The sequence below is a fragment of the Schistocerca nitens genome, chromosome 5 (genome assembly GCF_023898315.1).
Source record: "Schistocerca nitens isolate TAMUIC-IGC-003100 chromosome 5, iqSchNite1.1, whole genome shotgun sequence".
Classification (NCBI taxonomy): domain Eukaryota; kingdom Metazoa; phylum Arthropoda; class Insecta; order Orthoptera; family Acrididae; genus Schistocerca; species Schistocerca nitens.
The window spans coordinates 741,385,268-741,409,527 of NC_064618.1; the positions used below are offsets into that span (position 1 = coordinate 741,385,268).

Sequence of the window (24,260 nt, forward strand, 5' to 3'; positions counted from 1 at the left end):
ATTCCTATATTACGAGTTAATGTCCGGCACTGAAATATCCTCCACACGAGGGTAGCTGCTTGCTGCTGAAACTGTTTTCGTAGATAGACAGACAGAGGACCCCTAGTAGGATAAAACTGTGTCGTGTGGACGCCGATTTGTTTGTACAGACAGATCGTTGCGTGAGGACCAGCCTTCAGATTGAGATCTTCAGTGAGACCGCTGAAGTACTTTTCTGCTTAGATAGGATCAAGTGGCATGTGGATGAGAAACAGATAAGAGGCGGAGGAAGAAGAGCTTTACGATAGTACACTGTGGGCTAACATCTCGACATGAGCTCCCCTACACGTATGCTGTTGCTTTTGGCGCCAGTTTTCGCTGTCGCAGTTGCCTCGGTGAGTATGCGCCAGTATAACCTCATTCTATCTCCATTGATAACTTACTGCTTAGAGCGGCGTCGCAAGGACAAACCGCAGAATCACGGGCAAAAGCTTTAGATGGCTGTTGGACTGTTTTTAATAATCGATCGGTCAGTCGATAGTTTTTTCATTCATTCGGTTTGTACAGTCGAATGAACAACTGAATGAAACTAGTCTCAAGCAATGTGAGATATACGAATGTTTTCACTCACCGTGTCTGTGTGGTCTCATTCAGTGTGAGACAACGGATTGAAACAAGTCCCTGTCGGTTGCAGCCTTTATCTGATGTTTCTCATTCACTCGCGGGGTTTGAGTGATTTTATTCACGTACTTGTTCAGTCTTTTCGGTTATTGATGAAACGTGATTAGATATGACAACTTTTTAAGAGACAAATAAATTATCTTATTTGAAGGAGATGTGAATAAAAAGTATATTTCTAAAAATAAAGTACATTAGAATTACATGTATTCACTTACTGAAATAAGAATTTTCGTGCTTGTGGCATTAAATAAGGTATGTGTACCAAATAAGGCCCACCTAAGGTATAGGAATTTAGCATTCAGTATGTGTAAGTGGTAAGATTCCGAGATCATACGTTCAACATCCTCCAACTATATTCAGTTCAAAAATAAATGAACATTGAAAGTTTATTTAATTAATATCATCACTTGCAAGAGGGCCTTGTTAGGAGACCTCGTTCCTAATATGGCCCATAGCCACATCTTGTTCATATTAACATTCTGGGTCATATAAATAGCAGTAAAACTGTCTGAATGCACTGCAAGAGTTGTAATGTAATTTTATTTTAGAAATAAGTAGAATGAGGTGATACATAGACTTTTATAAATACTTGTTTTTACAAAAACTTCATACAGAACTGTTGGTACTTATTGTTTATTAACTCTTCAGATTATTAAATTTAATCAGCAATCAAAATTGTTGTGACAGCAGTAAATTTCCTTATCGCAAAAGGAACAATAATAATAATAATCATTACGTTTTCAATGAACGCATGAATAATGATTCATGAAACTGGTTTTGCTCATTTAAATCATTTTTTACAGGTGGGGAACAGGAAATTTCGCACTTTCCCTTTGCGTATCAACCCTACACAATCTTTATGCACATACACACATAAAAAAAAGTTTTACATCATCCCGGTTCCCAGAACTCCTGAAGATAGACGTTGACTGTCGATATTGTATCACAGACACAGTCCTTTTGACTGTTCAGAGATGTCACTAAACCCGCCCAAAGATGTAAACAACTGTACATGAACAGCGTCTATTACATGGAGGGGTCTGACAGCCGATCAGTTCTAGTCATTCCACCAGAAAGGCTACATGGCTCGTATTGTCTAGTTCAACCATGCCTAGAAGTCAATACCGCAGTTCAATCGTATGCGCATTGTTACTTTGTGCCAGGAAGGGCAATCAACAAGGGAAGTGTCCAGGTGCCTCAGAGTGAACCAAAGCAGTGTTGTTCGGACATGGAGGCGATAGAGAGAGACAAGACCTGTTGATGACATGCCTCGCTCAGGCCACCCAAGGGCTACTACTGCAGTGGATGACCGCTACCTACAGATTATGGCTCGGAGGAACCCTGACAGCAACGCCACCATGTTGAATAATGCTTTTCGTGCAGCGACAGGACGTCGTGTTACGACTCAAACTGTGCGCAATAGGCTGCGTGCTGTGCAACTTCACTCCCGACGACCATGACCATGGCGTGGGCCATCTTTGCAACCACGGCACCATGCAGTGCGGTACAGACGGGCCCAACAACATGCCGAATGGACCGCTCAGGATTGGCATCACGTTCTCTTCACCGATGGAGACCTGTTAGGAGGAAAGCCGGTCAGGCTGAATGCCTTAGACACACTGTCCAGCGAGTGCAGCAAGGTGAAGGTTCCCTGCTGTTGGGGTGGAATTATGGGGGGCCGACGTACGTCACCGGTGGTCATGGAAGGCGCTGTAATGGCTGTACGATACGTGAATGCCATCCTCTGACCGATAGTGCAACCATATTGGCGAGGCATTCTTCTTCATTGATGACAATTCGCGCCCCCATCGTGCACATCTTGTGAATGAATTCCTTCTGGATAACGACATCGCTCGATTAGAGTGGCCAGCATGTTCTCCAGATATGAACCCTGTCGAACACGCCTGGGATAGATTGAAAAGGGCTGTTTATGGACGACATGACCCATCAACCACTCGAGGGATCTACGCCGAATCGCCGTTGAGTGGGACAGTCTGGACCAACGGTGCCTTGATGAACTTGTGGATAGTATGCCACAATGAATACAGGCATGAATCAAGCAAGAGGACGTGCTACTGGGTATTTAGAGGTACCGGTGTGTACAGCAATCTGGACCACCACCTCTGAAGGTCTCGCTGTATGGTGCTACAACATGCAATGTGTAGTTTTAATGAGCAATAAAAAGGGCAGAAATGATGTTTATGTTGATTTCTATTCCAGTTTTCTGTACAGGTTCCGGAACTCTCGGAACTGAGGTGGTGCAAAACTTTTTTTGATGTGTGTATTTCATACATTTTTTGCAAAGTGTCATGTCGAATATCCTGTCTTCACAGCACAAATGACAAAACCAGCCAACCTCTTGCAACACTTTCTTAGAGGCAGAGCTGCTGCTTGCTTGAGCAGAGTCTTTATTTTTGCTTTTTTTCTTCTGAATTTTCTTCACTGAGAGTGAAATTTTTTTGCGACGTCTATCTTCCTTAGACCCAGTACTTTCGTTGGTGCCATTTTTCTTTTGATTCTGCGTGGACAGTGCCTTACATGCGACTTGTAATTTAATACCTTCTTCCGTGGTGTTTGGCTTTTTTTTCTTCAACTTTGGGGCTTGCAAAATTTCCTTGAAAGAACAATCGAGATCTTCAGTGCGTCACTATATTCAAGACTGAAGTCACTTGAAATATCCTTTACTGAATATGCCTTTCTTTCTGCTGTATTAGAATCAATTGATTGGCGTCTCTTCTTTTCGGGAAGGCTTTGGGACTGATTGAGTTTCTGGCAGTTTCCTTGTTTCAGAGGCGATTTTCATGTCCTCTTCTTGGCCAGGACGCTCTGATAGACGAGAGGGAGCAAATGCAGTGTCTGGAATAGCTTCTGGGTCAAAAGGATAAATCCCTGTAGCGCGGAACCCAGATATGACATTTACTTGGGATGCTGCTTTTGCTGAAGATTTTTCCAAACACATGTCTATTATTGCTCTGTTTTCTTCCCTTTCATGTGTAGACCAGTATAGCTGGACTTCGTGATCCCAATAAGACTCAAACGGCTTGAATACTGATTTATCCACGGGTGGCAAGTCACGTGTTGTGTTGCTGGGCAACCAGTAAAGTCTGATATTGTGCTCTTCAGCAACGTCGCAAATTTCAGGGTCCAAATGTGACGATGCTCGATCAAATATCAAAATAACATCTTTTGCAGGCTTGTATTTGGCAAAATGATGTATCCATTTGATGAATGTCGCAGTATTCATTGAGCCCTTATCTGTCATTTCTACTGCTGTCCCATGTGGCAAATAGCCTTCCCATCTGGCTTGTATCGCTTTCCTTTGTAGCCGGTCACGGTGGCCGAGTGGTTCTAGGCGCTTCAGTCCGGAACCGCGCGACTGCTACGGTCGCAGGTTCGAATCCTGCCTCGGACATGGATGTGTGTGATGTACTTAGGTTAGTTAGGTTTAAGTAGTTCTAAGTTCTAGGGGACTGATGACCTCAGATGTTAAGTCCCATAGTGCTCAGAGCCATTTTCCTTTGTAAAGTATCATAGGAGAAATAACCTGTCCAATTGCATTCCCACATGAGACAACGGTAACATTTTTCCCATGTTCTGGGTCAACACTGTGCAAGTGTTTCTTATCTTTCTTCGCTAAAACTTCAGGAGACTTGTTGAGTGAGAGGCTACATCCTTTTCGTCCATATTATAGATAAGGTAGGGTTTGTCAAATAACTCCAATTCGGATAAGGCCGTTTTCAGTTTCTGAAAATGTTCATTTACAATAATCTTGCTCAGCTTTGCAGCTCTTCCTGGATTCAAGTGTTGTGCCTTGCTTCTTGCAATGTCTGGGTGTCTTTGTAGGAAGAGCTTGAGCCACTTAACGTCCAGCCAATCTCTTCGTCTCATTGAAAGGATTCTGCACTCTATTCTTTTAACAATATACATATACACATTTTCTGAACACTTTTGGTGTAATTGGATACCCAACTTCAGCGAGTCGAAAAATTCTTTGGCACCATTCTCTTTCCTGAGCTTTGTCCAAACAAGTTTTTCGCTCCAAACTTTTGATTCTCAGTCCAGAACTTACGTGGTTGCGTGTCGTACATTGAGGAATCCTGTATGTTTTCGAAGTGGCTTTGACAGGCATCCATTCAGCAACAGCTTCCATAGTTCGTTTTAAATTATCTGCATACCATGCTGCTCATTTTTTCTGTGGCTCCATCTAAAAACAAATATTTGCAGTAAGCCTGATATTCCTGAATTAGGGCTCTAAAACTGTGATTATACATTTTTTTCAAGTACTGTACTTAAATTATAGCTACTAAAAATTATTGATCTAAATGCAGAACGCCCTGTCACAAAGATTACTAACAAGGAATTTAAAACGTTTTCTTTTGACATTTCTTGCAACGACCAACTAATAGCTCAGTAGAAGTGTGTAAAATAATTCTGATTTAGTTTAGAGATAGTAAATATGTGTTACATGAGGTTTCCCAGGATACACTAAAATTAAATATGCATTGTCATTATTCACAGCTCTATACAATAGGGTGCCTAATAAGGCCCGCCTGAGCCTTGTTTGGAGTGCCACGGATGGGTCTTATTGCGAACAACCAGTTTAAAACGCGTGTGAGTTTATTGTTTAAAAAGAAACTTATTATTACGAATATAATACCACTATCTTAATACAGCACAATTTTCTGTTCATAAATACATATTTAGTAGTAAAAATGCTTCATAACCGAAACGATTGCTTAAAATGAAATGTACCGTGAAAATAAGAAGCAGCCCGCTTCGTTGAACGCCGTAGCTCAACTGAAAGTAAAATGGCCGGTACGAGAGCAGGTGCGGAAATAGTTGTTGCCTTAGCCACTAGATGTAACAAGCTATTACTACCGAAGTCATTTAGTGCTGTTTTCAAACTTTATATGCTAGAAAATGACAGTGGGCCTTATTAGGGACTGGGCCTTGTTTGGTACATGTACCTTACCAATTTTTGCTTGGATTTGAAAGTTTAATATCTAGTGCTGCACTGTAAATTTGTGTGTATATTAATGAACAATCACTTTTTAACACATTTTTGTTAGGTAGGTTTCTTGTCTGTATTGTTCGGTACAAGTTTTGCAGTTGATTTTAAACAAGCTAGAGACTTGAAACTTTCAACATAGCTCAGAACTGGATGATAATGTAATATTAACTCGCTTTCGAGTCTCGTATGTGGCGGAGATTACTTTGTTTTTCCGTCTGCCTATCTGTTCGTTACAAATTTTTCAACTGTTTTTAAACTAACTTACCGATAACCTATGGACTTGAAACTTTCAACTTAGCTCGTAACTGGATGACAATGCAATATTAACTCATCCTCTTTTTTTGGCTTGTGACGGAGAGTAGGTACCTGGTGTACCACTGCTATTTCCCTTCAAGAATGTTTTGGAGCTTAAGAACGATTGCCGCTAAACTTCCCTGTCAACTCGATTCTCTCCAGTCTTTACATTCGCGGTCTTCTCTCGAGATATGCCTATGAGGAAGGAATATATTGGTAGATTCATTTGAAGAGAAATTGAAATTAAGCTTAAGTTTCCCACATGTCCTGCTGTAACCCGGCTCCAAGAGCCATTCCCTGCCGTGTGGGTCGAGCATAAAACATCTCTGAATCACGTTGTGAATCTAATTGTGTGAACTAGCAGTTGAAAATTGATCTCGTTTTCTATTTCCAGAGATATTTCATACGCTTTCAACCACGACAGATCCAAAGACTGTGATTTTATTTATTACTCAGGAATAACATAGCAATCGGGTTCCTGTCAATTTTTTATAATTTTTGTTTCCTAAATAATTTGATTTCGTTATCTTCGTAGTCAATAAGCCTTCGTTAAATCCTATCATCTGTTTGTAACAGGTTGATCAGCGGTTCTCAATAATCCTTGAATATTCACAGATATAATTGCGTATGTACTAGCGGATTTTTGGGATTTAGAAAACACGGGGAAAGTCTCGTATATATTCTGTTTTATTGACATAATTCACTTCTTAAACTAATAAGAGATGGCACTGGGGAATCAATGAAGAAGGAACTGATCCTAGTGTGTATCGTATCGGTATAATAATAGTAAGTCCGTACCACATTTCTTCGCGTTCCTATCACCAAAGATATGATTTCCCACGAAACTCTCCTTTACCATTAATATCTGATAAATCATAAATATGTCTCTGGCTTTACAACGTCTAAGCTTCTTAATCCTCACGACACGATATTAATTATAAGTTCGAGTTCTTTCAATGTTTGTTCAGCACAAATTTAGTCTTTTCACGGGCACTAGGGCCTATATCTCACATCTCGTTTATTAGCAGAATCGCCTTGACAACAATCGGCAAAGATATTAGTATGATGAGGTCCAACTATTTCTGTCCCGATATCTCAAAATAATCTATTATCCACCACTCCAATGTCTAATCCAGCTATCAGAATGATGTTTAATTAGGCTTATAATCCTTAACTTCCGACTACCACGGAAGACTGCGAACATGTACCATTGAAAACAAAGACTCAAGAGAGCTAACAATGCTGCGCATTGGCTTATATGTGGTGTCACCGCCAGACACCACACTTGCTAGGTGGTAGCTTAAATCGGCCGCGGTCCATTAGTACATGTCGGACCCGCGTGTCGCCACTGTCAGGATCGCAGACCGAGCGCCACCACAAGGCAGGTCTCGAGAGACAGACTAGCACTCGCCCCAGTTGTACGACGACATTGCTAGCGACTACACTGATCGAAGCCTTTCTCTCATTTGCCGAGAGACAGTTAGAATAGCCTTCAGCTAAGTTAATGGCTACGACCTAGCAAGGCGCCATTTGTACCATTGCATGTATCTCAAGATAGTCTCACTTGTATCATCAAGAATGCTGTATACCAAAGGACGATATAAAAGTTAAGTGTTCTAGTAGCTACGTTCTTTTCTTTATCACATTCATTACGAATCCTGTTCCAGACTTCGCGCCAGTCGGCGTGTGCGTACGTGTGCCCTCTCGGCTACCCGTCACTGTGGACTGGCTGCCTTGTCAGTCCACTACATTATATATATTCAAAACAAAACGCAGCTCTGTTATGTCTTCCTTGGATTCCCTTTGTACTACTTCGCGTTACTCTATTTCAAATATGTTCTCTTTGTAAAATTTTAACTTAATATTACTTCGAAATACAACTACCGTTTTTTGGCTCTTGCGTCATTCGTATTACAGAATTTAATTTAATATTCGTTTCTGAATCATCAAAATGTTTGAAATCAACTGAAAAATTTCACACACACTGGACTAAAAAGCAGAAAATAACTATTTAAATACAAAGCTTTTTGATATAACACGGCTTTAAAACGGGCTAATAAATATTAAATAATCTCTCCTAGACTCCATACAGAGTTCTATACAATACAGATAGTCCTGAAAATTTGAGCTTCTGAATTTTTAATAGCTGTGACACTACCTGTAAAACTGAAAACGTGGTGGCCTTGCGGTTCTGGGCGCTACAGTCTGGAACCGAGCGACCGCTACGGTCGCAGGTTCGAGTCCTGCCTCGGGCATGGATGTGTGTGATGTCTTTAGGTTAGTTAGGTTTAATTAGTTCTAAGTTCTAGGCGACTGATGACCTCAGAAGTTGAGTCGCATAGCGCTCAGAGCCATTTGAAAACGTGGTGCGTACGTTGTATATAGCTGGTGACGTAGTTTTCTGTACAAAATATTTACCGCCGGCCAGAGTGGCCGAGCGGTTATAAGCGCTACAGTCTGGAACTGGGCAACCAATACAGTCGCAGGTTCGAATCCTGCATCGGGCATGGGTGTGTGTTATGTCCTTAGGTTAGTTAGGTTTAAATAGTTCTTTCTAGGGGACTGATGACCTCAGCAGTTAAGTCCCATAGTGCTCAGAGTCATTTGAACCATTTGAAAATATTTACCTTACACACAATAAATGGCTAAATATTAAAATGATTCTGAATCTGTGGACATCGTCACACTTTGCCTATAAAATTGAATGCAAACTGTCGTTAAAACGAGGCAAGATTCCTTTCTTGTTCACATATCCTTAAGGGAACCATTGCACTCACCTTTGCACCCCGAACTCGCCGAGTCTCTCAGTTGCATTCGTACCACTGGGTTACACAATACGCGAACAAATGTTTAATTTAAAATTCGTGGGAGAAGTGGAGAAATATCCAGAAGTACAAAATTAAATAGTGAAAGGTTATTCAAGGAAGGAGGTGACAGAGAGAGAGCATGGCACGAAGTAGCGAGGGAGGTTAATCCATCAAGTAAGTCCATTACCAGTAATTGAAATTTTTAACATAAAATAAATACGCCCTATTCACTATGCTTTGAGATCCATTTTATTACAAAACTAATGAGACATTTATAAGCACCCACTATACATGTAATAAATACTCAACTAAAACGTTTTTAATTGCATATTAATACGTAAATTTAGACGTAAGTTTCACAGAAACACATATTACACATAAAAATTTTGGTAAAGAAAGACAATTATAGTAGATACTGGTTTTTGTTGACGAAGTACTTCCACTGCCATGCTGGGGAATCACAAGGGGCCAGAAAGCAGTTGCCTAAATAATTCCTTACTTTATAAAAAAATGGTTCAAATGGCTGTGAGCAATATGGGACTCAACATCTTAGGTCATAAGTCCCCTAGAACTTAGAACTACTTAAACCTAACTAACCTAAGGACATCACACACATCCATGCCCAAGGCAGGATTCGAACCTGCGACCGTAGCAGTCCCGCGGTTCCGGACTGCAGCGCCAGAACCGCTAGACCACCGCGGCCGGCCTTACTTTATAAGCAGTAGGATGAGGATGCAGTGTAATGTCTTTCCTTGGCTGTATTCTCATTGTTGGCGTTTCGGGGGTTCACCACATCTGTATGGATATAATGTTTTCGAATGAAATTATTTTAATACGTCATCACTCTTTCCGTATCTCGAAAACGAATAGGACTTTTCAGTACTTGGAACTTCTCTGTCCGCATTCCAAATGCGCATTCCTCTGATTACTCTATAATAATAAATTCTCTTCACATTATCGAGTGTTCTTTATGGGTACGCTCGCATAAAGTAGCGTGAAAATGGAAACGCTTCATCTCCTACAAAGTAATAACGGAAATCATATTCATTTTCATCATCTGGTAATCTCGAAGGCAATGACAAGTTTACTCTTTCCTTTGTAATACAGTGTTTTGTTGGTGAAGCACGAAATATCCCTCACTTGCGTAACCAGTTTCAATGATAATGAAGAACCAGCATTATCACTGCATGCCAACAACAGTATGGAGTGGTACTGCTTATAACTGAAGTTAGTTGAACCCGTCCCAGGTAATATTTCAATGCGGATGTGTTTCCCGTCCAATGCACTCAAGCAATTAGGCAAATTTCACACGAATAAAAAAACGTTGAGCTATCATTTTCCATTGCCCTTGTTTGGAATAGGCATGTAGGCTTGGTTCAACACTTCCCAAATGAGTCTGGCAGTTTCGCGGACGATGTATGTAATTGTGCTGTACCTTCTAGCAAAGAACAGCGACAGCGATGAAAAAGCACAACCCTTTTCCAGGTACCAGCAAGAGATGATACAGTTGTACACTGACGACCGTAGCATAGGTATGTGTGTGTGTGTTTATGTTTGACAACCTATGTGTGTACGGCCATATTTTACATTGTTTATTAATTATGTTATTTGTTTATAACACTTTTTTTGCAAAGAACGACTGAAAGGAGAAGTGGTGAAATTTACTACCTGTTATTGTACGCCGTCTGAAGCCCAGTGGTTCCCGTCGAAGTAAGAAACAGTATTATTTGTCAGAGGCGATGAAGTTCGCGCTTCCGTTCATCAAAATGATGACTAAGCCCGACGGAAATTTGTAGGAGAAAACAGAAAGTACACCTACTGCGTCACAGCAGTGTGTGAATTGTCTCACAACGATTATCTGGCAGAGGAGGAACAAAATATCTCCATCCCATATCATCGCCACCACCACCGCCGCCTTCTTCAACCGCTTCGCAGCTGCAGTAAGACGTGCTCCAGACCCACGAATCAAACAGCCCGCTGTTACTTAACCGAAAACAACAGTCTCTCGCAGATGTGGATAAATCCTTCAAACAATATCTTGAGGCCAAAAAAAGGAAACTTGCTACCACAGCCAGCGATTCCCACATCACAAGAACATTTTATCAGTTTCAGAACTCGAACCAGTGACGGACGCACAGATGAGATCGTTCAGGCATAGAGTCCTGCAAGTAACAGACAACATAATGTATTGCGACCAACACAAAGTACACAGCGGACAGGCCCCTAAGGAGGCATCCACGTATTCTACTCAGAGTGAGAGAAATGAAAGCGACATATCACTGGAGGAGAAGCAGCGACAAGGCTCTTCAACATACTGTGAAGTCGTGTGTGACGTTTTCGATTCCAGCGACACCACCTCGGCATTTGTTTTTGCACAGCCAACAGCTAAATAATTTTTGTGCATCATTCCATCTGTATATAATCTTTACATTAATATTTTGTTTTCTTTAATAGGCATATATACCCAAGTTTGTCTCTGTGTCGCACCTCCCTGTGGTCACGTCACAGGATGGCAGTAAAAGCATTAGATCCCTTTGCTGTTTCGGATCGAATTCAAATTTCGTTGAATGGTTTTAAATGGTCTCTAGTGGTTCCACCCTCTACACCAAAGCAAAAATTGCGGTCGCACTGCACTCAGATTGGGTGCAACCACGTTCAATGAGGTGCTCGCCCACGATGTCCTTAGAGAAGGTTGAATCGTCCGTGGGGAGTCAGCAGTGTCGAAGGTTGCCAAGAACGTCCTCTCTTGCTCATCGCACTGCGAACTGTCGTTTTTGACCTCGAAATGTGTAGGAATCGACGCCCCAAGGGAAGGGGTTGGTTTCATTGTCAGCCTGTGTGTCACCTCCTGAGCCATTTTTATGTCGATTTTGAGCGGTGGTATGTGTGAAATGTTTTTCTCGACCACCGATAAGAAAGCAGCGTGATTTCAACGCTGGGTTTTGCGGTTCTGACCTCCATCGCAGAGGTGTCAAAAGAAAGAGTGCAATGTGGGTTGTCAAGGCCTTCCGATCGTGTGCTACGTCCATGGCGGCGTTGGAAGGAATTGTGGTGAAATTTGGTGTCAGTGCGACACTTTACATAACGTCTGAGCTCTGGCCTTTCTTTCGCGTCTGGCGACGCCTTGGGCGCCGCAAGTTGAGACAATTAGGGGCTTCCAAAATTTATCCGTCAGTTGCGTTACGTAGTGTATTTAACCGGTCGTGGAACTTCGGATAACCGATCCACTACTTCCTCTGCATCAATAGGAACAGAGAGGAGAGCGAGACCACCTATTCTATTTTGATTTTTCCTGTTTTGCAGTTAGGTTTTTGAACTTTCCAGCGTTGCAGTCTAAATGCGTAGTATAATGAGAATCTGGAAGAGAGTTCTAAAATCGAGAAGAAAGTTTGAACGGCACATTTCTTACACTGCCGAGCGGTCTATGGTTGTTCTTCTTCAAGTCACTTTTTATTTCTAATGCCAATTTCGGCAGCTGCTGTTGAGGGGTCTTTCAACATGAATTTATAAAATTTAACTGTTGTTGAGGCCAGTTCGAACACTGGCTTCATGCAGCTTTCCATGCTGGTCTATCCTTTGATTTATTTGTTTATTTATTCATCTGTAGAACAATATACATTGCATGGATGTCGTCAAATGTTTGTACAATATTTCTTGTAAAATAAACATGTCTCTTAACAGTATATAGAGCTCCTACACTTAGTTCTACTTTTCTAATCAAGTCAAGTTAAATTTGTTAATCAGTACAATTTTCATGAACATTAGTCTATAGTTATTTTAAATATTCATCTGCAGTGTAATAGCTATTATCTAGTAAATATTCTTTTAGCCTTTGACTAAAGGTGTGGGGATCATTTACATCTTTTATTTCTAGTGGTAATCTGTTGTACAATTTAATACCATGATATAATACACTATTTTGAGTTTTTGACTTGTTTCTTCTGTTTAGATGTAAACAGTGTCTGGATTTGGTTCCATGGTCGTGAATTGTGCTTTTTGTGGTATACAGATTAATGTTTTTCCTTATATACATTATGTTTTGATAAATATATTCACACGGGACTGTCAGAATTTCAAACTTTTTGAACAACTCTTTGCAGTGTGCCCTGTTACTGCTATTTGCTACTATTAGAACACCTCTTTTCTGTATCTTGAAAATAGTTTGTATGTTTCCAGCACTTAGCCCCCAAAACATTATCCCATGACTGAGGACTGCATGCATATACCCAAGGCAGGCTACTTTGATGGATGAAATATTAAACACTGGTGCAAGGATTCGCAGGGCGTAACATGCTGAAGATAGCTTCTTTGCTAAAATTCCCACATACCCTGTCCATTTTAACTGACAGTCTCCATTCATCCCCAAGAATTTGCTGTCTGTTACACAATCAAGTACCTCATTGTTTACTTTCAGTGTAATGTCTATGGGTTTTTTATTTAGTCAGAAGTTTATACAGTTTCTTTTTGACATTTAGAGTTACTTTATTCTTTAGTGACCAGTTGCGGATGTCTCTGAGAGCTACATTGGATTTTTCTATTAACAGTGTTGAGCTTTTGTCTGTAGCCACTACAGCGCTGTCATCAGCAAACAGTATTTTTTCACCATGCCTGGCACTCTGTGGGAAATCATTTATATATATAAGGAAGAGGAATGGGCCCAGTACACTTCCCTGGGGGACACCTATATTAATATATATTGCAAGTCTCTTCGCCACTGCATAAATACTGCAGTCGATACTACCTGAAGAAAAATCGCAACATCAAGAAGGAGTTGCGCGACGTAAACGTAAGGTGGTAGGCGTGTTTCTACATTCGAAAAATGATGTCGCCAGTCGCATTAGAGTGGCGCAAGTAGCGCCACTATGAGGATGCAAGTCACTTTTGCTTTAAACACACATTGTAACGATCGTGAGAGTTAGTTACCTTTGAGAGTGGACGCGGTTACTCAAGAATGCCTTTAAGGCGACAAAGAAGCCGTTATCAGTACCTCACTGAGCTTGAACAAGGTCGAGTTACAGGGCTACGAGAAGTTGAGCATTCCTTATGCGATATTGTAGACATACTTGGCAGGAATGTTGCCACTGTACTTGATTGCTGGCTGCGGTGGTCACGTGAATGTTACCGAGATGGACAACCATCGTGTTCGGATCGGACGGGTGGGGGAGGGGGGGCAGGGAGGGAAAGGGGGGGGAGGTGCTCTGGCGCATCGTACTGCATCTGCAGCAACAGTTGACACCATAGTGACACAACGAACTGATAAAAATCTTTTATTTCAAGGACAGCTTCAAGCCAGACGCCCAGTAGCCCGCATTCCAAAACCACCGCCATTTAAGATTTCAGTGGTGTCAAGCGAGAGCTCATTGGAGGCAGGGTGGAGGTCTATTGTGTTTTATGATAAAAGGTGTTTCTGCCTCGCTGATGGCCATATGTTGGTTAGGAGGAGGCCAGTCGAAGTCCTACAACCAACCTGTCAGTGTGCTAGACACTCCCGACGTATGTGTATACCAGGAGTTGTGGTCTGGGGTGCGATTTGATTTCGTATGACAGCAGGAGCAATCTCGTAGTTACCTCACGCACCCTACTGCAAAATTTGTTCGTCAGCCTGGTGATTCGACTTGTGCTGCCATTCATGGACAGCATTCCAACTGGTGAACAGGATAGCGCGCGCCCACATAGCGCCATTGTAACCCAACATGATCTACAAAGTACCGACTTGTTGCTTTGGCCTTCTCGATCACCAGTTGAGCACATATGGGACAGCATTGGACGACAACTCGAGCGGCATCTGCAAACAGCATTAATCACCCATTTATTGACCGACCAAGTACAACCGGCAGGGATCCATCCAACAGAGTGTCATCTGGCACCTGTACAACGCAGTGCATGCATGTTTGCTTGCTTGCAACATTCTGACGGTTTCACTGGTCATTAATGTCCCAGCATTTCATATTTGCAATGTCTTATTTCGCTCTTATATGAACCTGTGATCTTGTAATGTTAATCACTTACATATGTTACCTAGACAAATGTATTCCTGTAGTTTCATTATTCTATATTAAAAAATTTTTGGTGTTGCGATTTTCTTGCCGTCACTGTATATCCATTTGAATCTTCTTACTGTATTCAAGCCTTGATCGCTCTCTACAGTTTTTACCTTCTCATTTCTTGTTCTACACTCCTGGAAATTGAAATAAGAACACCGTGAATTCATTGTCCCAGGAAGGGGAAACTTTAGTGACACATTCCTGGGGTCAGATACATCACATGATCACACTGACAGAACCACAGGCACATAGACACAGGCAACAGAGCATGCACAATGTCGGCACTAGTACAGTGTATATCCACCTTTCGCAGCAATGCAGGCTGCTATTCTCCCATGGAGACGATCGTAGAGATGCTGGATGTAGTCCTGTGGAACGGCTTGCCATGCCATTTCCACCTGGCGCCTCAGTTGGACCAGCGTTCGTGCTGGACGTGCAGACCGCGTGAGACGACGCTTCATCCAGTCCCAAACATGCTCAATGGGGGACAGATCCGGAGATCTTGCTGGCCAGGGTAGTTGACTTACACCTTCTAGAGCACGTTGGGTGGCACGGGATACATGCGGACGTGCATTGTCCTGTTGGAACAGCAAGTTCCCTTGCCGGTCTAGGAATGGTAGAACGATGGGTTCGATGACGGTTTGGATGTACCGTGCACTATTCAGTGTCCCCTCGACGATCACCAGTGGTGTACGGCCAGTGTAGGAGATCGCTCCCCACACCATGATGCCGGGTGTTGGCCCTGTGTGCCTCGGTCGTATGCAGTCCTGATTGTGGCGCTCACCTGCACGGCGCCAAACACGCATACGACCATCATTGGCACCAAGGCAGAGGCGACTCTCATCGCTGAAGACGACACGTCTCCATTCGTCCCTCCATTCACGCCTGTCGCGACACCACTGGAGGCGGGCTGCACGATGTTGGGGCGTGAGCGGAAGACGGCCTAACGGTGTGCGGGACCGTAGCCCAGCTTCATGGAGACGGTTGCGAATGGTCCTCGCCGATACCCCAGGAGCAACAGTGTCCCTAATTTGCTGGGAAGTGGCAGTGCGGTCCCCTACGGCACTGCGTAGGATCCTACGGTCTTGGCGTGCATCCGTGCGTCGCTGGGGTCCGGTCCCAGGTCGACGGGCACGTGCACCTTCCGCCGACCACTGGCGACAACATCGATGTACTGTGGAGACCTCACGCCCCACGTGTTGAGCAATTCGGCGGTACGTCCACCCGGCCTCCCGCATGCCCACTATACGCCCTTGCTCAAATTCCGTCAACTGCACATACGGTTCACGTCCACGCTGTCGCGGCATGCTACCAGTGTTAAAGACTGCGATGGAGCTCCGTATGCCACGGCAAACTGGCTGACACTGACGGCGGCGGTGCACAAATGCTGCGCAGCTAGCGCCATTCGACGGCCAACACCGCGGTTCCTGGTGTGTCCGCTGTGCCGTGCGTGTGATCATTGCTTGTACAGCCCTCTCGCAGTGTCCGGAGCAAGTATGGTGGGTCTGACACACCGGTGTCAATGTGTTCTTTTTTCCATTTCCAGGAGTGTATGTACCCATTTAACCTTCAGCATTATTTTATAGCACTAAATTTCAAAAACGTCTATTCGTAACTTGTCTGGACTGCAAATCGTCCACATCTCATTTCATGCAAGGCCACAAACAAAACTCTAGTATGACTTGGTCACTGCATTTTGCGCTTTCCCTTGGAGTGATAATCTGAGGGGGTTTAATTAATTTTCGATGCCTCTGAACTCAACAGTGGAACCGGTTTCTTATTTGTTAAAGAAAGGTAAGACTACTTTTCGTATGTAATATTCCTTTGGGCTGCTAGCAGAACTGTTGTTTCAATATTATTCGTTGTGGCCGCAGACGTCGGTAAGCTTCCGTGATCAGTTAATGACGAAATAGCTTTGAGATTTCGCGACAACTGATATGACCCTAAAACTTACATTTTTTGTATAAATTAAATGATCAGTTTCAAGACGTGCCATGCCAGAAGAATTAAACTTTGCAGGTGACAAAAAAATTTATTACATCGCAGAGAATTAATGGTTATCCAAGAGTCATTCACCATTAATTGCAAAGTAAAACTTTTCGCGTTATTAAAATTATTATGGATGTGACACATTTTTGGAATTTATACGATGTAAAATTATATCCTTTTCCAATAAAATTTTTTTATTCACCAGAATGATCTATAAGTTAGGACACAAAGCAGTAAAAAAGGGAGGAAAGATATTTTTATTCATACAGGTATAGCAATAATGTTAAGATTGATAGGTGCTGAAAAATGTAGTAGGAAATAATCAGAATTGAGAATACAGTGGATTGTAAACAAAAACAACCAGTCATAAAAATTCTTTCGCTAATCTTCCTCGAAAGAGATAATGCAGAGAACTAATTCTAAGCGCACACGTTCTCGCATATTGCATTCTGTGAAACCACACAATGCTGCAGAAAGCGCTGCGTTCAGCTATTGTCGATTAGCTAACAAGACTCTGACGGGGAATTTGCTACGACAACAGTTGGGAAATGCTTCGTAGTCAACATGACGACAATACATCGAAGAAGGCAATAAAGAAAGTCAGCACACCACACAAGTGCAGCTTTCTGTCGCCTTCTTTCGACACTCGGTATAGTACCATGCTCACTGTTATGATAGGCAGAGCGATATACAAACGGATGCAGCACGCAATCCATTTTCTAAAGATGGTATATTCCATAAATATTTTCTCACTGAGACCAGCTATATAGGCTACACTAATGCTACAATTGGCTAAACGAGATGGTTTGGGGAATCACGGAGATTACTTCTAGGACTGTATGAGAAATCTGTAACGAATGAAAACTCTGTTCTACAGGCTTCAGTGGAAGGGGGAGCAAGTGCACCCGCTTGCGCCCCCTCCCCTCCCAGATTAGCCCATGTTGTTAGGTGATTCATCCACAACGACTTCATTCATTTCAGTAGGTGTTAGGTGTCGAAGCATGGTGTACTTCCTTGACTGTTGCAATTATGGATGTAGGAATGGGAAATTCTTCAACATGTGTTCTGTCTGTGTGTTGAACTTAACCTTTCAGCACACGCCCATGTTTTTATGGCGTTATGAAAACACTGATCGTGTGAAACCTAACTCACACTCTTCTCACATGACATACTGAAAGAAGTGTAATTTGTGACTGGGTTGCGGTTTTTTTGGTAGGGAGAACGCAGCATGATATCGTGGATGAAGAGTCATTGTCAAATGTAGAAGTAAATTAGGGTATGTCCCAGGGAAGTGTATTGGGACCCTCACTGTTCAAGTTGTACATTGATGACTTTGCAGACAAAATTAGGTTTTTGCTTATGATGCAGTTATCTGTAGTGGAGTACTACCTGAAAGAAGCTGCATAAATATCTGATAAGATCCTGATAAGGTTTCAAAGTGGTGCAAAGATTGGTAACTTGCTTTAAATGTTCATAAATGTAAAATTGTGCACTTTAGAAAACGATAAAAGCAGTATCCTGTGACCACAATATCAGTGAGTCACAACTGGAATTGGCCAACTCATACAAATACTTGGGTGCAACACTTTGTAGGAATACGAAATGGAATAATGATGTACATTCAATTGTGGGGTAAAGCAGGTTGTAGACTTAAGTTTATTAGTAGAATTCAGGGGAAGTGCAATCTATCTACAAAGGAGGTTGGTTACAAATCACTCATGTGACCCATTCTAGAATATTGCTCAAATGTGCAGGACCTGTACCAATGAGACTAACAGGGGATATTGAATGTTTACAGAAAAGCACAGCACAAATGGTCACAGGTTTGATTGACACATGGGAGAGTGTCATAGAGATGATGAAGAAACTGAACTGGCAGACTCTTGAAGGCAGACATAAACTATCCCGAGAAGTCTACTATAAAGTTTCAAGGACCGGTTTCAAGTGATGACTGTAGGAAGGTGTTACAATCCACTATGTAATACTAACATGAGTATCATGAACACAAGAGAATACTTACAGTACTCACAGAGGCTTCCAAGCAACCAGTCTTTCCGCACACCATATGTGAATGTAGCATGAAGAAACCCTAATAAGTTAACTGGTGCAATGGGATGTACCCTTTGCCACATACATGATGATGATTTGCAGAGTATTGATGTAGACAGAGATGGCCTACCTGTGTAGAGTATTTTTGACCCCAGTTAAAAAATTTCTTTTTTCATGAAAATTGGAAGGTTCATTTTTTATAGTATTATGAAGATGTATTTTATGAAATTAAATATGTAAATACTCACTTTCCATAATGACAGAAATAAAATCTTGTGAAGACAGTATATTTTGGAGGGTTTGTCTTTTATATTTAATCACAATCATAACTGTTACATTGAAAATTGATGTTCCTTGCATATTAACCTACAGCAAGTCTTTTATATTGCTGTGGGTTTCTGATCCTGTTTCTGGAGACGCACCCCACAGCTCTCAGAAGACAATTTAGCTTTCTTCCATCTTGCCTCTTCCTTTCCAGTGATGGACCTCCCAGCAGATTTAATAAGTGAGGGGAAGAGTTTATTGGTGGTAAAGACTTTTTCTGCAGAGTGCTGTCCTTACCTTTATTGCTTACTTGAGATATTGCTGCCACATCCTCTGAATCATCACTATCTACCTCTTGCTCAGTATCTGTGTTATGATTATTCTCTGAAATGTGGTTGTGGTTATCACAGGAGATTGGTCAAGAGATAACTGACTTTGATACGAAATATACATTTATTGAACACTTGTACATATGACAGTTATGTTACACATATCATGAGCGGAAAGTTCAGACCAGACTCGCTAGTACAAAGAAAAAGGTTCCCAAAGATAGGGCGCTCTGTGCCAGAGATGCCACATGGTCATTTTTGCTCTCAGACTGATTATTTAGCTCGTTCTTGTTTTCACAATGTTCTGCATAGGAGATGCCAGTCATTATCATGTTTGAATCTGCAATCTGTTTCCAAAGTTCACTGGTTACTTCAAATTTACTCCTAATACTACTTCAAATTTATGTGTTCACAATTACATCACTTGTGTCTGAATTAATTTTGAATGTACTAGTATCATCAAGGGTATTTTTTACCCAGCCACTAGAAGACACATCACCACCCAAAAAGACAGTGCATGTAACTGGGGAACTTACAAATTGTTACAATGAGGGACAGTATGTTGAAAAGTATGTCGAAGGTCGCAGTTTTAGAATTTATCTTACGTGCTACCAACTTATCAAACCTAGAGGGGGGGTTTATTTCTCACCCATATTTTTGATCCCATGCATATGCTTACAGGTTCAAACAAATGACATCCTGTTGATCAGAATTGGTATCAGGATCAGCCAGAAGCCTAGAAGTCTGTCCCCATGGGCATGGTGGGTTGTGGGCTTGTACCCAGTGTGATAGTCATATGCTGATAAAAACAGAGCCTTCCATTGTAAGCAGTGAGCTGTCTTATTTGATAACAGTGCTGCTTGCAGTGCTAGCCAGTGAAGCAGTGTGATACCATTGCTGCGATGTGTCGTTGGAGTCACTATCATAGTCACTGAGAGATACAGCAAATGCGCCCAGAATGCACCAGCGAGGTATATTGGAGAAGCCACTGTTTCTGAAAACGAGGATTACTCTTGAAAAGTTCTGTATACACCTATTCTTCACATGACACCCACAATAATTTCAGCAAATGTCTGTTACAGAAGGCATCAGTATGAACTTCATTCACGTATTGTCCAATATTCTGTTTCCTACTTCAAATTTATACATTCAAAATTATGTCACTTGTGTCTGAATTAATTTAGAATGTAATAGTATTGTCAAAGTCAAGGCCCAGATAGAATTCCTGTCAGGTCCAACATAGAATTTACAGCTGAATTAATACTCTTTAGCGTAATACACCATTGATCCCTTGATCAAAAAACTTTGCTCATTGGTTGGAAGAAAGGCAACAGAGGTGGCCCAAAAAACTACCGTCCAGTGTCATTGACATCAAACTGTTGTAGAGTCTTAGAACACTCTCTGAGTAAAAACAGATTCCCTAGCAAATAATGCATTCTCTGCAACAGAATTACCTCTTCCATGCCAACCACAATGGATTCCTAAAATGTCGGTCATCCATAATCCACTTGAGAACTCTTGACTTACTGAAAGCTGTGGATTAAGGCAGTCAATGGGTGCAGTATTCCTCAACTTCAAAACGCATTTAACTCAGCATCACATCAATATGCTTATTAATAAACAAATGATCAAATGGGGTATTGGACAAATTTGGTGACTACATTTTTTTTAATTTTTTTATTTTTTTTTTTTGGGGGGGGGGGGGGAAGAAGCAGTACATTGTGTTGGATGGAGAGTCACTTATAGATGCAGATGAAGCTTCGGGCATATCTCAGGAAACAGTATTGGAATCAAACTTTTCATGTTGGATGCTAATATTATGGCAGATATTTTTAGTTAATTATAGTAAAGTACTGCCTGAAAAAGCTGCACAAATGCTCTGTTAAATCTTGATAAGATATTAAATGGGGGCAAAGTTTAGCAACATGCTTTCAATGTTCAGAAGTATAAAATTTGCACTTCATTGTGTGGCATTTTGTGAAGTGCAAATTTTATACTTGTCTACCTTTGTCTACTATTCATGGGGATGTGAGATGGAATAATCACACAGGATCAGTTATGGGTAAAGCAGGTGGTCAACTTTGATTCTTTAGTAGTGTACTGGGAAAATGCAATCAGTATACAAAGCATATGAGGTCTGTTCAAAAAATTCCAGAACATTTGTAATTTCACGCCAGTGGTGTGTTGGAGTGAAATGCGGTTAGCATCCCTGCATACGCATGTGTTTAATGTATAACTGCTGAAAGTTTCATTGTATGTGAGTTAGTTCTTATTCAGCTGTGTATTGAGTAGAACATTGTGTTGCAAAGTTTGTGAATTTCAAACAACAGAGTTAGAGGAGCAATGCGTCTGCATCAAAATTTTTTTGAAACTCAAGAAAACTTTTAGAGAGGCACCCAAAATGATGCAGTAAGGCCTACAGTGATGAGTGCTTAAGCCACACTCAGTGTTACAAATGGTTCACACATTTTAAAAATGGCCAGATGGAAGTTAAAGATGACTCTCGTTCAGGATGCTCTTCGACGCTTACTAATGACGCTCATGTCATGAACATCATCAAAATTGTGCATACCTATTGGAGACTGACTGTCTGACAGATTGTGGAAGAATATAACATTTCAGTTGGATCTTGTCATGAAATCCTGAAATAGCATTTTGGAATGCGTCGTGTTGCCACGAAGTTCATCCCACAGCTCTAGAATCAAGATCAGGAAGATCTTCACCTCACAACCTGTGAAGAGCTTTTGTATCATGCAAATGAGAATGAGAAGTTCCTTAAGAGATTCATAACTGGTGATGAGACATAGGTCTACAGTTATGACATTGAGACCAAGATTCAGTCTTCACAATGGGTCGGGAAAGGTTCTCCCAAGAACATAAAAAGCTTGTTAGGTCAGGTCAAATGTCAATGCCATGCTGATAGTTTTCTTTGACTCTGAAGGATTAGTTCATCATGAATTTGTGCCACAGGGACAAACTGTTAATTGATGGTACTATTGGCACAAGTTGTGACACCTGCAAGAAAATGTGAGAAGGAAATGGCCTGAAATATAGCAAGACAATTCATGGCTTTCAAAGGAGACCATGCACAGAGTAAAAGGTAAGTGTAGAAAAATTTTGTGGACAAAGTTCTGGAATTTTTTGGACAGACCTTGTACAGTTTACAAAACACTCCCATGAGTCCCTTTAGAATATTACTCAAGTATACAAGACTCAAACTGAAGCACTATAATGGGATAATGAATGTATACAAAAAAGGACAGCACAAATAATCCCAGTTTTGTTTGACTCATGAGAGAGTGTTACGAAATTATGAAAAATGTGAACTGGCAGACACTTTAAGGCAGGCAACTATCCCTTGAACACCTACTTACAAAGTTTAAAGAACTGGTAAGTAAGGAATCTTGAAATATACTACAGCCTGCTATGTGACCCTCCCATCTGGAATGCAAAGACATAATTAAACTCACTGTATGTGCATAGAGGTGCTGAATCTGTCATTCTTCCTGTGCTATATGTGAATAGTGTGACTAGAGTAGGAAGAAACTCCAGTGTGTAGCACATTTAGAAGTAACATCTGCCACACACTATACAGGGTGGTCCATTGATCATGACCAGGTCAAATATCTATTAAAATCAATGTCAAACGAAAAAACTACAAAGAACGAAACTTGTCTACCTTGAAGGGGAAACCAGATGGCGCTATGGTTGACCCGCTAGATAGCCATGCCATAGGTCAAACGGATATCAAGTGCGTTCTTTTAAATAGGAACCCCCATTTTTTATTACATATTCGTGTAGTATGTAAAGATATATGAATGTTTTAGTTGGACCACTTTTTTCGCTTTGTGATAGATGGCGCTGTAATAGTCACAAATATTTCGGTTGTTCCCATGTGATACACATACCTTTGTGAACTTATCATTTCTGAGAACACATGCTGTTACAGTGTGATTAACTGTAAATACCATATTAATGCAATAAATGCTCAAAACGATGTCCGTCAACCTCTATGCGTTTGGCAATACGTGTAATGACATTTCTCTACAGTGAGCAGTTCGCCTTTCGTAATGTTCGCACATGCATTGACAATGTGCTGATGCATGTTGTCAGGCATTGTCGGTGGATCACGATAGCAAATATCCTTCAACTTTCCCCACAGAAAGAAATCCGGGGATGTTAGATCTGGTGAACATGTGGTGCTTCGACGACCAATCCACCTGTCATGATATATCCTATTCAATACCGCTTCAACCACACGCGAGCTATGTGCCGGACATCCATCATGTTGGAAGTACATCGCCATTCTGCCATGCAGTGAAACATCTTGTAGCAACATCGTTAGAACATTACGTAGGAAATCAGCATACATTGCACCATTTAGATTGCCATTGATAAAATGGGGGCCAATTATCCTTCCTCCCATAATGCCGCACCATACGTTAACCCGCCAAGGTCGATGATGTTCCACTTGTCGCAGCCATCGTGGATTTTCCATTGCCCAATACTGCATATTATGCCAGTTTACATTACCGCTGTTGGTGAATGGTGCTTTGTCACTAAATAGAATGCGTGCAAAACATCTGTCATCGTCCCGTAATTTCTTTGTGCTCTGTGGCAGAACTGTACACGAGGTTCAAAGTCATTGCCATTCAATTCCTGGTGCATAGAAATAAGGTATGGGTGCAATCGATGTTGATGTAGCCGTCTTAACACCGACATTTTTGAAATTCCCGATTCTCGCGCAATTTGTGTGCTACTGATGTGCGGATTAGCCCTGACAGCAGCTAAAACGCCTACTTGGGCATCATCT

The 24,260-nt window shown here is 41.5% G+C and overlaps 1 protein-coding gene across 1 annotated transcript in view; it reads left to right on the top strand.

Moving 5' to 3' along the window:
- Positions 1-285: 285 nt before the first annotated feature.
- LOC126259688 (cholinesterase 1-like) overlaps positions 286-24,260 on the top strand; it is a 186,940-nt gene continuing 162,965 nt past the window's right edge. The window contains exon 1 of the mRNA XM_049956647.1: positions 286-374. Coding sequence (XP_049812604.1) covers positions 312-374 — 63 coding nt within the window. The 5' untranslated portion in view covers positions 286-311. The remainder of the gene's footprint in view (positions 375-24,260) is intronic.